At 52.6% G+C, this 13,508-nt stretch overlaps 2 protein-coding genes and 1 non-coding gene across 4 annotated transcripts; 2 read left to right on the plus strand and 1 right to left on the minus strand.

Moving 5' to 3' along the window:
- Nucleotides 1-1,880: 1,880 nt before the first annotated feature.
- On the plus strand, nt 1,881-10,251 carry LOC123157963 (uncharacterized). The gene is made up of 2 exons (XM_044576128.1): nt 1,881-2,556; nt 9,967-10,251. Exons 1-2 carry the CDS (start codon nt 2,170-2,172, stop codon nt 10,000-10,002), a joined length of 423 nt encoding a protein of 140 aa, XP_044432063.1. The 5' UTR covers nt 1,881-2,169; the 3' UTR covers nt 10,003-10,251.
- Nucleotides 10,252-11,087: 836 nt separating this feature from the next.
- LOC123159479 (cinnamoyl-CoA reductase 1) lies at nt 11,088-12,761 on the plus strand. 2 transcript variants are annotated; one of them, XM_044577319.1, is made up of 6 exons: nt 11,088-11,248; nt 11,334-11,503; nt 11,589-11,774; nt 11,876-12,038; nt 12,120-12,309; nt 12,394-12,761. In XM_044577319.1, exons 1-6 carry the CDS (start codon nt 11,119-11,121, stop codon nt 12,527-12,529), a joined length of 975 nt encoding a protein of 324 aa, XP_044433254.1. In that variant the 5' UTR covers nt 11,088-11,118; the 3' UTR covers nt 12,530-12,761. The 2 variants fall into 2 exon arrangements, with proteins under 2 accessions (XP_044433254.1, XP_044433253.1); XM_044577318.1 differs by having other exon boundaries at nt 11,876-12,309.
- TRNAL-CAG (transfer RNA leucine (anticodon CAG)) lies at nt 12,696-12,776 on the minus strand. Its single transcript has one exon. It is a non-coding gene; the product is annotated as a tRNA-Leu (tRNA).
- Between the last annotated feature and the right edge of the window lie 732 nt (nt 12,777-13,508).

A 13,508-nucleotide genomic window follows, 5' to 3' on the forward strand; every position in this document is an offset into this window, starting at 1 on the left:
GGGGGAGGGAGGGGCATGATCAAATATACCTCCGGTAACTTTCATTGGTGAAGTGGATTTTTTTCCAGAAAAATAGCTTTCGTTTTTCTCATGACAGTTGTAAGAAAGAGTTTAAAAGACTTGGGTTTTCACCTAATGAACAACAAACTAGGTTGGCGTGATGGTAGTTGGGCTTGTTCGTTCCACCTCGACGCGGGTTTGAATCCCATGTAGGTAAAAAAAAATCGTGTTTTTAATTATGGTGCAATAAATTGATCGGGAGGAGAACGGGAATAACAGATGTTAGCACAGTCCTATTATTATTTCTCTTCTGGTCCGGTAGACCCCCTCCAACACAAGGACGGCCAGAATTGTTCGATAGTCCTTCATAACGAAGGGCACGATGGGCATGAAAAAGAGGTCGCCCGCCCGCTCGCCCGTCGGAGCGTATACGAATACATCTTTTTCGTTCAATCAGCCCGCCCGCCCGCCTGCCCGCGATCGTGGCGCGCATGCACCTTCCCACCCGCCCGCGATCGGCGCGGCAGCCCGCAGTCAACGCGGCTGCATGGGACTGCCATGGATCGGTTGTCGTGCGCCACTCCCGTCCCGTAGGGCGCCGCTACCGCCTCGGCTGCCGCCCCGCCCTGCCCCGTCACATCATTGCCGCCTGCCACCCGACAGCCCTGTCGCGCCGCCCCGTCACATCGTTGCCACCTGCCGCCCAACAGCCCCGCCGCCCCGTCCCATCACATCACTGCCGCCCGACAACCCTGCCACCCGCCCCGTCACATCGCTGCCGCCTGCGGCCCGACAGCCACGCCGCCCCGCCCCGTCACATCACCTGTCGTCTGCCGCCCGACAGCCCTGCCACCTCGCCTGCCCCGCCCGCCCTCTCGGCGGAGGCGGCGTCGGACGTCGGGTTGTTCACGCCCGCAGTGTTGGGCGAGGACGGTGAGATACGACGGCGATCAGCCAGTTGGAAAAATGGAACGGGAGGAGCGTGATCGCCGAGCGGGCGAGAAGATCGTGCAACTACCTCTATTTTCCTGTACACGCGTGGCGGCTTTTTTCGTGTGTGCGGATATACATATGTCGGTCTGTACTGTACAATAGGAGGTGGGTATACATTTATTCCGTATGACCATTATGCCCTTCTACGTTTTGTTGGGAGGGGTCTACCGAGGCTAGGGTTTCTTGTGCCTCCCGCCGGTGCTGCCGCCGGTCTACCTCGTCTTCTATGGTCTTACGACCATGGAGGCATGGTGGATCCCGGACCTTGCCGGCAGAAGGGCTCCGTTTTTTCATACTCTTTTGAGTTTTGTTAGGGTTTGTGTTCTGCTCAAAGAGGCGAGGCGGCGGCGGCTCTCTGCTAATGAAATAAGGTTCTCTCCGCCTTGTCCCCGTTCCGATGGTGTTTCTAGCATCGTTGGAGGGCGTCTGGAGGTTTGTCTCCGGCGGATCTCATGGGATTTGGTTGGTGTTTGTCTTCGGTGGATCCATGTGGACCTTGTCTTCGTTCATCTGTGTTCGTGTGTTTACAGATTGGATCCTTTTGATCTACGCTTCTCTTCATCAGCAACGAATGTTGTTCTGGTGCGCTGGTCCTATGGGGCCTTAGCACGACGACTTCTCGACTGTCTACTACAACAAAGTTTGCCCAGTTTCGATGAGGGAGGGCGAAGACGGCGGCGTGCCTTCGGCTCGCTCCAGTGCAAGTAGTCGTCGCTAGGTGATCTACGGACCTAGATGTATTTTTTACTTTTGGTGTTCTTTGTACTACCTTCAGTTGATGAATAGATAGGAAGTTATTCCGAAAAAAAAGGGGTCTACGGAAGCACTTCTCTTATTATTTAGGTTGATTTATATTGTTTGTTTATCAAAATTCCAGAAAACCTCATACCTATGTGAATGGGCCACGCTGACCTCTTGGGCGGTTAAGCCCACGGCGCTCGCTCCCCGCACCATAGCAACGCCCGGCGCCGCCTCCTTCCCAACGCGCCGTCCCGTCGAGCGCCACCGCACAGGTTTCCTCGCCGTCGCGCGCCACCGCTGCTCTCCTATCCGCCTTCACCATACGCTGCCGGCCCTGCTACCCCCGCTCTCGGATTCCTTCGCGGGCGCTGCGGCCCGTCCTCCGGAAGCGGATCGGAGGCGGCGAGCGGGCGGGGAAAGCGGCGGCCAGAGGAGATGCTCAAGTTCCTTTCCAGGGTGGTGGTGGAGTACAACCCGCTGGACCCGCGCAAGGCGGCGGCCGTGGAGCTCCTCGCGCAATGCAACGGCCGCAAGGCCAAGGACTCCAACCCCACCTGCTCCGTCGAGCTGCGGCGGCTGCCCTCCCCAGCCGCGGCCGAGGACCCCAAGGCCCAGCCGCCCCCGCGCGTCCTCGTCACCTACCTCAACGGCGCCGAGGAGGCCTTCGTCGCCGCCGACGGCGCCACCGCGCAGGGCATGCGCGACCAGATCCTCGCCCGCGGCCGCCTCCTCGAGACCGAGCAGCTCTTCCGCGAGGCCGGGGAGAAGTGGCCCGTCGTCATCCCCGAGGAGGAGCTCGGCATGTCATTCCCCGGCATCAAGGTGCCCCTTCTGCTCCCGTTTCGTTAAATTTACTTTCTGTCGAACACCTTGCGTGCGTGCGCGTTGTGTACTGAAATCCCTCGTCCAAGCATTGGAATACAGACAGTTGCTTACGTCGTCGCTCTTTCAACCTGTATATGTGGTCATGGAACCTTTTTTACAATGCATAATATTCTTATGTGCGTCAGAGTGGTATGCTGTTATTCGCGTGTAGAATGGATAAGTAGGATTACTACAAATTTTAAATTTATGTTTTGGTTAATTAATACAGATGTAGCGTTACCTGTATTGTGCTTTGACTGTAGCCTTATACCATGTTTCACATATATCACCTGAGGCATATTTGTCTATGTATGCTGGATGCTCATTTCGGTTGTATTGCTACTGTTGGATTTTATCTAGCCTCTTTTACCTTCCTTCTTTTCATCAAACATTGCTAACATTGTGTAATTTGTTCTCTTCAACATTTTGTATGTTGGGTGATTGTAGAGCTGATCTGCAATTATTGCTCATTTCATTGAGTACCAACTAACGTGTATGCATACTTATTTTTTTCTGGCCATGAATCACTTCACCGATTGATTGTGTGCATGTGTACTGTGAAAATCATTGGAAATGACATTAAAATGCATGATCCTTTCTAGCTGCTGCATAAAGTTCAGGTTCTTGTGTACTGTTTGTCAAGGTGTACTGTGCCTTTTTTATAAGAAAACATCAAAGTCTACTATTTATGTGCAACTTGATAAATATCGTTTGGCATTTAATCCAGTTCTACCGGTTCAAAAAAAATAAAAATTTAATCCAGTTCTATACAAGGAATTAAGATCACCACTGGTTTTAGCATTTATAATCCAGTTCGATAAGGGGAACTATGACTGCAAGCCCATAAGCTGGTACTATGCATTTAGCCCTGGCCATGAACATACTCTTTTGTAGTCATTCATAACATTGGAAGTAAAAAACTGGGTTTTGATTTTAAAAGTCAATAAGATGTCATGTTGACCGTTAACTTTGATTGCATATTAGATCTCTTTAACCATCATTCACATGGTTTGGCTGCATGCATTTTAGGGCATCATCCTTTTTTTAGCTGTCGGTAGTATCAGTTATTTATTTTGTTCTTATTTTTGAAAGATGTCTACTAATCTTAGCAGTACCTTTATTCTTGGGTGTCCATAGGGAAGTCAAGCAAAAACACCTATACACCATTTTGACTTCTTTTTCTCTTGTTTTGTTCACCTACTTGTTAGTTGGTTTTATATATTGTTTATATAAGCTCTCTCAGGGTATAATTTCTATTCCATAGGTCAGCATTTCATGATTTGTCTAGACATTTTGATGTTCCACTCCTACAGAAACGTGTGCCTAGGTCCTTCTAGGAAAGAAATGCTTACGTACTATCCCTAGCCCTTGACATTTTTTATTGAGAGAATACTGCTTTGGCTCATTACTTTGCAATAAGACAGAAGCAAGTTCTTTTTCATTAACGCACCTGCCTGTTTTGTCGGAAAAAAACAAATTGCATGAGCATATTGAGTGGCCATTTTACATGCCTCGGTCAACCTTTTACATGTCGGATAATAAAGAGTGCTTTGTGTTCCTAAATGCAGATAATTTTTAGTTTCTAAAGAATTTCCAATCTGCATAAGTAGAACCTGAATATAGTTTGATTTTAAATTTACTATAATCAAGCATGGTTTCATTTGTCATAACTTAGTAACATTTTTATTGAAGTTGTTTTAAAACTAGTTTAGGAACTGCCATTAGTAGAAGAAGACAGTATGGTATGTAACATGTACTTGCATGGCTATGCTTATCTTTAGAGGAAGAGTTTACTAATAATTGGATTGAACTTCCATATGGTTCTCTTGGGCACAAGATTTCCATTGAAATACTCAGACAACCATCTGCGCATTGCACACTAGTTCCTGGACTCTAGATAACACTTATTTTCTAATTACCCGCTTGTATTGTTACCTGACATATAACTATTTTAACCAGACATAACCAGACATTTGTCTTGGGCACAAGTTTTGTCAGTACTCCCTCCGTCCGGAATTACTTGTCATCAAAATGGATGAAAATGGATGTATCTAGAACTAAAATACATCTAGATACATCCATTTCAATGACAAGTATTTCCGGATGGAGGGAGTACATAGATAATGAAATGCACATTGCAAAGTTCCTGGGTATCATATACGTACTTTCTAATTGCCCATACTGTTACCTACCTGTGTATACAGTACATACATACTTCTGTATGTTGTGAATGACAGTGCATTTCTTTCTGCTTGCGGACCCTTTATTCTTCACAGTAGCACAGAATTTGATTTGATGCTGTTGCCAGATGTGTTTCACACACCAAATGTTATTTTCCTTAAAAAGAATGATATTCTTGTTTCCACCATTTTATTTCCTTTTTCCTTTAATTGAATGAAATTCACTACACATACTTATCTCTAGTTGCTGCCAGCCTGCCATGCCCACTTTCATGTTTGAAGAAGTATATTTGTTCCTATTGGGCCATGGTATATGCCATTGATGTGCTGGAGAGTCATTTACATGTAAACTTTAGGAGTTATGTACTTTTCATTTTGGTGATGTTTAGATGCAATATTCTGGAGATATCTAAGTCATATGCAGTCACGTTGCTCCTAGAGATTATCGTTTCAAAGTTCGGGTGCTATTTCTAGTTTTGTTTATAGTCTCAATGATACCATGGACATGCATGGTAGATTTATTTTCTTCTTATACAGATGTTCCCCATCATTGTATTAAACCCTTGTGTTCACAGGGATTAAGGAAAAACATACTACTCCCTCCGTTCGGAAATAGTTGACGTGGTTTTAGTTTGAACTAAAACCACGTCAACTATTTTCGAACGGAGGGAGTACATATTTACAAGATTGATTGCTTTATTGAATTGAGGTGCTCCTCGGCATATCCGCGTCATTCATGGTAGGCCGGGGTGTTTTTGGTACACTTGTTTAAGTTGCTTGTGAGCAATCCCATCTTAGTCACTTGTTAGTAGCACCGGAAATTGATAGGATCACAAGGTGTACTGGGCACCCCCACCAGGGGGTTTCTTTATGGGACTGAAATATATGTGATGCGGACGCGGTCGTGCAGCCTCTGTCTGCGGCTACGGTGGCGGGTCTTCGTGCTGCTGCCGTCGTCAAGAACGCCCGGGTGTCGGCTACTCCTCCATGATGCATGATCTCTTAGTGTTCTGCCCTAAGCTCGGTCGAGTGTGTGCTCGCCGACGACCCTTGCTTTCTCCTCCTCCCGCCTGTTTGGGTGGCATTGTATCTTCCTTCCTGCTGGGTGTGTGCGTGTGCGTGTGTGCGGGTAGCTGTACTGCCGCGTGGGTGCATCATTGTGCCCATGACTAGTGGCTTTCGTTGTCTTTCCTTCCTGTCTTGGAATGTTCAGGGGCTTGGCGACCCGGACAAGTGTGATCTTGTCCGGGACGCTCTCTACGCCGCGGGTCCTTCTGTCGTTTGTCTTCAAGAGACCAAACTTGCTTCTCTAGGTAATCTCAAAGCTCGCTCTTTCCTCCCCGCTTCGTTCACAGAGTTTGTCACTAAAGACGCCGATGAGACGCGCGGGGGGATCGTCACGGCCTGGGACCCTCGGGTTTTATCTCTCGACACCTACTTTCAGTCACGTTTCTCTCTCACGGTCTCGCTTTGCTCCACTTGCTCTGACCTAGCCTTCTCCGTCACCAACGTCTACGCCCCTGCCGATCACTCCCTCACGGCGGCTTTCGTTGACGACGTGCTTGCCCTCGCGCCCTCCATCCTGGGGGCGTGGTTGGTGGTCGGAGACTTCAACCTCATCCGGTGGGCGCATGAAAAGAACAATAACCGCTTTGACGGGCGACGTGTGTCCACTTTTAATTCTTTAATCAACACGGTGGGGTGGCACGAGCTGCCGCTGTCCGATAGATTGTTCACCTGGTCGAATAAACGGGACCCCCCCACGCTCGCTAAGTTGGATCGGGTTTTCTTCAACTCGCGTTGGGATGTGCTCTTCCCTGACTCTTCTCTTGCCTTGCGTCCCCGTACCACCTCAGATCACTTTCCCCTCGTCGCCTCGGTCTCCACTCGCCTCCCTCAGGCAGGGCGTTTCTTCTTCGAAAATTCGTGGTTGCTGGACCCTAGCTTCCTCCCCGCGGTCTTACCTGCGTGGTCACGTGTGCCCCGGCCCCCCTGTGCCGCGTCCCGTATTGCCCGTCAGAAGAAAGGTGTCAGGTCTGCCGCCAAGGTATGGAAACGGCACCACAAATACATTCCTGTTTTTGATAACAACTACAAGTTCCTAGTGGACCTGTTTGACTTCCTTGAGGAGCACCGGCGGCTCGCGGCTGCGGAGATGGCGTTGCGCGACGACGCCCGTCTGGCACTTGCCAACTCGGTGGCTCGCCAGGCTGCTTTCTGGAGGCAGCGTGGGAAATGCCGAGCCATGGAGGAAGGGGACGAAAATACCGGCTACTTCCACGCCCGTGCTTCGCATCGACGGCGTTGCAACACCATCCGGGTGCTCGCGGTGGGAGGGGGCGAGCTCGTCTCCCACAACGACAAGGAGGCCGCCCTGAGACGCTTCTACGCCAACCTGCTGGGCCGGGCTCCCCGCGCATCGTGGGGGTTCGATCTGGCGGCGCTTTACACTGGCGCTCCGATGGTCGATGGGGCTCCGCTGGTTGAGCCGTTCTCTCGCTCCGAGGTCCGGGAGGCTGTCTTCGCTCTCGACAGGACCAGCGCGCCGGGGCCGGATGGGCTCGGCCCGGCCTTCTACCAGGCCACCTGGAGCGTGGTCGCGGACGACCTGCTCGCCCTTTTCGACGCCGTCCACAACGGCACTGCTAATCTCGGCGGGATCAACCGCGCCCTCATCGCCCTCCTTCCCAAAAAGGAGGGGACCCCGGGGCCCGGCGACTTCCGTCCCGTCTCTCTTTAGAACGGTGATGTGAAGATCCTGTGTCGGGGGCTCACCACTCGGCTTCAGCGGCAGATTGGGCTCTTGATCGACGATGACCAATCCGGGTTCCTGCCTGGGAGAAGTATCTCGGAGAATTTCGTCTACGCGGCGGAACTTATCCAATGTTGCAAGAAGAGGGGGGCGCCGACGCTGGTGTTCAAACTTGACTTCGCCAAGGCCTTCGACTCCATCGCCTGGCCCAGTCTTCGCCGGATCATGGAGGTGAGGGGTTTCCCCGCTAGGTGGTGTGACTGGATGGACCTCATCCTCTCGTCCTCCACGGCGGCGGTCCTCCTCAATGGGGTGCCCGGGCGGTGGTTCGTCGTCCGCAAGGGGCTGCGTCAGGGCGACCCCATGTCCCCGTACCTCTTCCTCCTGGTCGCCGATGTACTCCAGCGCATGATCCGCTCCGACACTGCACTGCAGCACCCTTTGGTCGATGGCGCGCCCCCCGTGGTGCTTCAGTATGCTGATGACACGCTTATCATTATGCGTGCGGCCCCCGAGGGCGCGGCCCGGCTGCGGATCGTCCTCGACCTCTTCGCCGAAGCTACCGGGCTTGTCATCAACTTCAACAAGAGCACTCTCGTTCCCATGCATGTCGCCCCTGACGTGTTGGCGGCTGTTGTGGCGTCCTTTGAGTGCTCCGTCGGCTCCTTCCCCCAGACCTACCTGGGACTGCCGCTCTCCAGCGACAAGCTTACAATGGAGGACTTCGCCCCGATGATCGCTAAGGTCGACCGCTACCTTGCCGGGTGGCGGGCGAGGCTTCTGTCGCCCGCGGGGCGCCTGGTGCTCATCAACGCGGTCCTTGACTCGCTCCCCACGTACGCCATGGCCGCCATGCGGCTGCCGCCCAAGGTCCTGCATAAGCTTGACGGCCTACGACGCGCGTTCCTTTGGAATGTGGCAGATAGAGCGTCAGGCGCCCAGTGCCTCGTCGCCTGGGATCAGGTCTGCCGGTCGAAGGCGGAGGGCGGTCTCGGGGTACGAGCCCTGGGTGTGCAAAACGATTGCCTCCTTCTCAAACTGCTGCACCGCCTCCACTCTAGCACGCCGTCGAGGTGGGCCTCCTGGGTCTGGGGCCAACTGGCGGGGCGGTCCCTCCTCGGTGCCAGGCGCTCCCCTCTGGTGGGTGAGCACTGGTCGGCCCTCCTGCGGCTGCTCCCGGTGTACAGAGCTCTCACCAAGGTGGAGGCGGGGGATGGGCGCGCGACCTCCTTCTGGCATGACCACTGGCTCCCCTACGGGCTTCTCCGGGCGGCCTTCCCCGCCCTGTTCACTCATGCCGCCTGCCCCGAGGCTACGGTCTGGGAGGCGCGCCGCCGCGGCGTTCGCGCGCTGCTGGTGCCCCGGCTCACCCCGCGGGCGGTCTGGGAGCTTGAGGCGGTTCAACGACTTGTGGAGGCACGCCCCCCTCTAAATGAGCCCGACGTCCGGTCTGTCACGCTTTGCGCGGCACGCGGCGGTGGACTCTCCTCTCGGGGCGCATACGCCCTCTCCCACTACGGCGGGGTGGCCGCGCCCGCTGCCTCCTTCCTTTGGTCTTCCCGTGCTCCCTCAAGAGTGAAGTTCTTCGGGTGGCTGCTCATCCAATCCCGTGTGCATACGCGGGACGTGCTGCTGCGCAAAACCATCCTCACCGCCGAGGAGGCTGGGTGCCCCTGCTGCAATGTGGAGCTCGAGACGGCCGACCACCTCATCTTCGGGTGTCCGTTCGCGGCGCAATTTTGGCGTAGGATCGGGCTGCCCCCGCCGCGGGCTCGGTCCGTGCGCTTCATCGCTTCGACGTGTCGCCGGTCGTCGGCAACAACTCCCCTGCGAGCTTCGTCCTTCTCTGCTGCTGGTGGCTTTGGAAACGCCGCAATGCATGTGTCTTCCGGGGAGACGAGTGTCCCTGGTCGCTACGCTCAAGGCCTGTCGAGATGACGCGGTGCTCTGGCGTGGCCGGATGAAGGCCGATGATCAGTCCCACATCGACGTTTGGTTGTCTGTCCTTAGCTGAGCCGCGTGACTCGCGAACTATGAGAGTTGCGCTACGCTCTCGCCCCCTCTTGTACTGAATATACTATCGGGTGGTTTTGCCCTTTTACGTAATATATATAGGTGGTGGAAGGGCTCCCCTCCCCCCCCCCCCCCCCCCCCCGCGTTGAAAATTCAAAAAATATATATAAATGTGATGCGAGTAATTTGGTTTATGCTCGAATTTTTAATTAAATTGACCAGGCTCTCGTGATGTGGGCCATTTGGATGCATGCTTGAATTTTCCATCCGATGTACGAGACCTGCTATTATTCAGTACTTTGGTACTCCCTCCGATCCAAATTAACTGAGCGTTAATTAATTTGGATCGGAGGGGGTATGAGTTTGTTTTCCTCCTCTCATGAATTCTCAATGAAAATCTTCATATATGTTTTTACTTTTCAGCCAAAGAAAGCCGAGGAGAAGCCCCAGGCTTCGTGATCCAGGCAGAGCTCTTTCAGTCTGGTGTGGTTAACTAGCAGTACATCTCTGTTCTCTCACATTTGGGAGCTTGTCTTCAGGTCTTCATTGACTAGTTCAGTTTCAGGGCATGTCCCTTGTTCTTTTCTCTTTTCTCGGAACATGCTATCCGGAATAGCCCATTGGTGTTGATTTTACAACCCTGTTCTGAACGATCAACTGTGAACCAATTTATTCAGAATAATTTTGCTCTGTGCTCTTGTAGCGGTATTCACTGCGCATTTCTCTGAAGTCTGAGATGAAGTGCTGTAATCATGTTCGTCAACGCGGACCCTTCTTGTACCAGCATCGGCTGGTGTTTTGAGCCCAGTGGCCGCGCTTGGTATCGTTGTAATTAAATATGGGGTGTTTATTTTACACTTTTTTCTTTTCTTTTGGGGAATTTTACACTTTTATATTACCGGCTGCTTAGCAATTTTCGGCCGGAAACAAAACGATGAGTCGAGACCTGTATACTAGGTCAAAAATGTTATTATATTATGAAACGGATGAAGTTTGTATTTAAAGGAACATGGCAATCCAATCAGGGCTAACATGCTGTGATACAGTTTCTACACTAGATAAACATCATTAAGCTTAGGGCATGTATAGTTGTTGATAAGACAGTCTTATCTTAATTCAGCCATGTAATCTTAATCCAGACACGTAATCTGGAGATGACAGAACAATATGGTGTACAATGGGCTCTTTCTTAATTTTATCTAGCACTAACTAGTTATTCCTAAAAAAGTGATGAGGATTTGTTGCTAAGAGATAATCTCTTAAATAAAAGAAGAAAAACTTTTTTTCTGGTTTCTCTTGCCTTCATCTCAACATTTATCCTACGCATGCCTTTACCGTTAGATAACCAGCAGGGACGTACTGTATCTCCGCGGGCCCTGCGTGCCACACGAGCTGCAAGGCGTGTCTGGCTCTGCAGCCTGAGTTGGAACCTCGCGCTACACTTGTCCTAGTTTCAGACCAAGCAGCTGCCACGCGCAGGCCGTAGAAACAGCGGTCGCCGCCACCAGACGCCGGACACGCACGCATTTATAGATACGCGAAGGCGCCGGCCAGTGAGAGAAAGAAAAGGAACACATGGAGGGCGAGGGGAGCAGATCGAAGACGGTGTGCGTGACCGGCGCCGGCGGCTTCGTCGGCTCGTGGCTCGTGAAGCGGCTCCTGTCCACGGGCGAGTACACGGTGCATGGCACCGTTCGCGACCTCGGTAAGACAAGATCGACGCCACCTTTCTTTGAGTTGTCCCGTGCAAAGGACCGACCCGACGGCCGCAAGTGCGTTCGTGCACGCAGGTGATCGCAAGACCGGCCACCTGAGGGCGCTGGACGGCGCCGGGGAGCGGCTGCGGCTGTTCAAGGCCGACGTGCTGGACTACGCCAGCGTGGCGTACGCCGTGTCCGGCTGCGGCGGCGTCTTCCACGTCGCCAGCCCCGTCCCCGCCGACAAACCCCAGAACCCAGAGGTAAGTACCATTTTTCATCAGGAAACTGAGTATTGATCTATTATCAAGTTTTCTGTTCTGTTCTGGTGACCTCTCCTGTGCTCAGGTGGAGGTCCTGGCTCCGGCGGTGAGGGGCACGCAGAACGTGCTCAAGGCCTGCCACCAAGCTAAGGTCGGCCGTGTCGTGGTAGTGTCGTCGGCCGCCGCGGTGGCCATGAACCCCAGCTTCCCCAGGGACGCCGTCCTGGACGAGGACGCGTGGTCAGACGAGGACTACTGCAGAACCACCGGGGTGGCACTCACTTCTCCGTTTCCAAACCAAAATTATGTACAGTGGTAATAACCAACCTACGTGCGTGCCACTCATGTTCTGTCCGATCTTCACCTTGGCAGATGTGGTACGCCCTCTCCAAGACACTGGCCGAACGCGAGGCTCTGGCTCACACGGAGCAGACCGGCCTGGACGTGGTCACCGTGTGCCCGCCCTTGGTCCTCGGCCCGCTGCTGCAGAGCGTGGCCAACACCAGCAGCTTGGTCCTCATCAACCTGCTCAAAGGCAAGCCTTTCTTCCAGAGGCAACAAGCAATCGTGGATCAATTCACGCGTACATATATGTCTTGCTTTGTTGCGTGCGCAGGCGACCCCGACACCGTGGAGGACAAGGCGAGGAACGCGGTGGACGTCCGGGACCTCGCCGACGCGCTCGTGCTGGCGTACGAGAGCCCGGAGGCGTCTGGGCGGTACATCTGCGGCGCATATCGAAAGAAGCTCTCTGAAATGGCCGGCATCGTCAAGAGCTTCTATCCAGATCTTAACCAGCCAAAGATGTAAGAACGTACAGTAGTACATAACTGTATATACGACCAGCTTGCAGTTGCGATTTTGCGTGACTACCAGGAGGTTGTTTGCAGATTCGTTGAAGCAGAAGACGAGGACAAGATGGTGAGCTCCAGGAAGCTGCAGGCGCTGGGGTGGAAGTTCAGGGCGGTGGAGGAGTGCCTCAGGGACAGCGTGGAGTCCTACAGGGCCGCTGGGCTGCTGGAGTGAGCGGCCGAGATCTTCTTATAGAGAAGAAGCGTGGCAGTGGTAAACTGAAGGACGGTGTGTTACATTCCGCCTGTGGAATCCAATGTGGTGCTCAAACTTCGAAATTCAGCATAAAACGAGCTAGAAGGCAGCGTAGCAAATTAAGAAAAAAAGAAAAAAAAATGTGTGTCAAGAGTGGGATTTGAACCCACGCCCTTTCGGACCAGTACCTGAAACTGGCGCCTTAGACCAACTCGGCCATCTTGACTTTGCGTTCATCGTCTTTGCCAGTACCATTTTAACTAGAATCTCTTCTCGTCGCTACCTCTTGGGCCATCATCCCGAGAGAGAACTTTTTCTTTTGAAACCGAGCCAAAAGATTTGCCTCATATATTAATTAAGTAGAGAAAAGGTTTTGTTATAATAGGCACCCTTACACGGCATGAGTGATTACTCGCGCAAAATTATGGCCCCTAATTTCTTTGCCCCGGCGGTGACCCAAAGCTTTGCCTCATTGGCAATGGAAGCTAGTAAAATAGGCGGTGGAGCACATTTATGCCGGAAGACCCGTGCATTCCTTTCGTTCCAGACGATCCACGACACGAGCATAGTCATCGAGGCCATCGCCTTTCTGTCGGGTACTTCTGTGCCGGTCAAATTTTCCCACCAACTCTTGACTGAAGCCTCCAAATGCCATGAAGAGGTGTCCAAATGCGTAAGCTGAAATTTTTCAATGACCATCTTCCAAAGGCGGATGGTGTAACGACACTTGAAAAAAGATGAGGACCGCTCTCTTGCTCCCTTTTGCAAAGAGGGCAAAGACCACAGTTCGGCCAACCCTGCTTGGCAAGCCTATCCGCCGTCCAGATTCTTTCTTGGGTTGCCAACCAAGCGAAGAACTTTGTCTTTCAAGGCGCCCAAGCCTTCCAAATCATGTGCTCCATGGAAAAGAGAACTAGCCCAAGGAATTGCGCTTGATATGCGGAGGCGGCAGTGTAGC

The sequence above is a fragment of the Triticum aestivum genome, chromosome 7B (assembly GCF_018294505.1).
Source record: "Triticum aestivum cultivar Chinese Spring chromosome 7B, IWGSC CS RefSeq v2.1, whole genome shotgun sequence".
In the NCBI taxonomy this organism is placed as follows: domain Eukaryota; kingdom Viridiplantae; phylum Streptophyta; class Magnoliopsida; order Poales; family Poaceae; genus Triticum; species Triticum aestivum.

What these genes read in the sequence shown, in the direction of transcription:
- LOC123157963 (XM_044576128.1), top strand. Translation starts at nt 2,170, where the DNA reads ATGCTCAAGTTCCTTTCCAGGGTGGTGGTGGAGTACAACCCGCTGGAC. An exon ending in TGTCATTCCCCGGCATCAAG is followed by an intron (nt 2,557 to 9,966) that starts GTGCCCCTTCTG and finishes TTTACTTTTCAG; the next exon opens with CCAAAGAAAGCCGAGGAGAA.
- LOC123159479 (XM_044577318.1), top strand. Translation starts at nt 11,119, where the DNA reads ATGGAGGGCGAGGGGAGCAGATCGAAGACGGTGTGCGTGACCGGCGCC. An exon ending in TGGCACCGTTCGCGACCTCG is followed by an intron (nt 11,249 to 11,333) that starts GTAAGACAAGAT and finishes TCGTGCACGCAG; the next exon opens with GTGATCGCAAGACCGGCCAC. An exon ending in ACAAACCCCAGAACCCAGAG is followed by an intron (nt 11,504 to 11,588) that starts GTAAGTACCATT and finishes TCCTGTGCTCAG; the next exon opens with GTGGAGGTCCTGGCTCCGGC.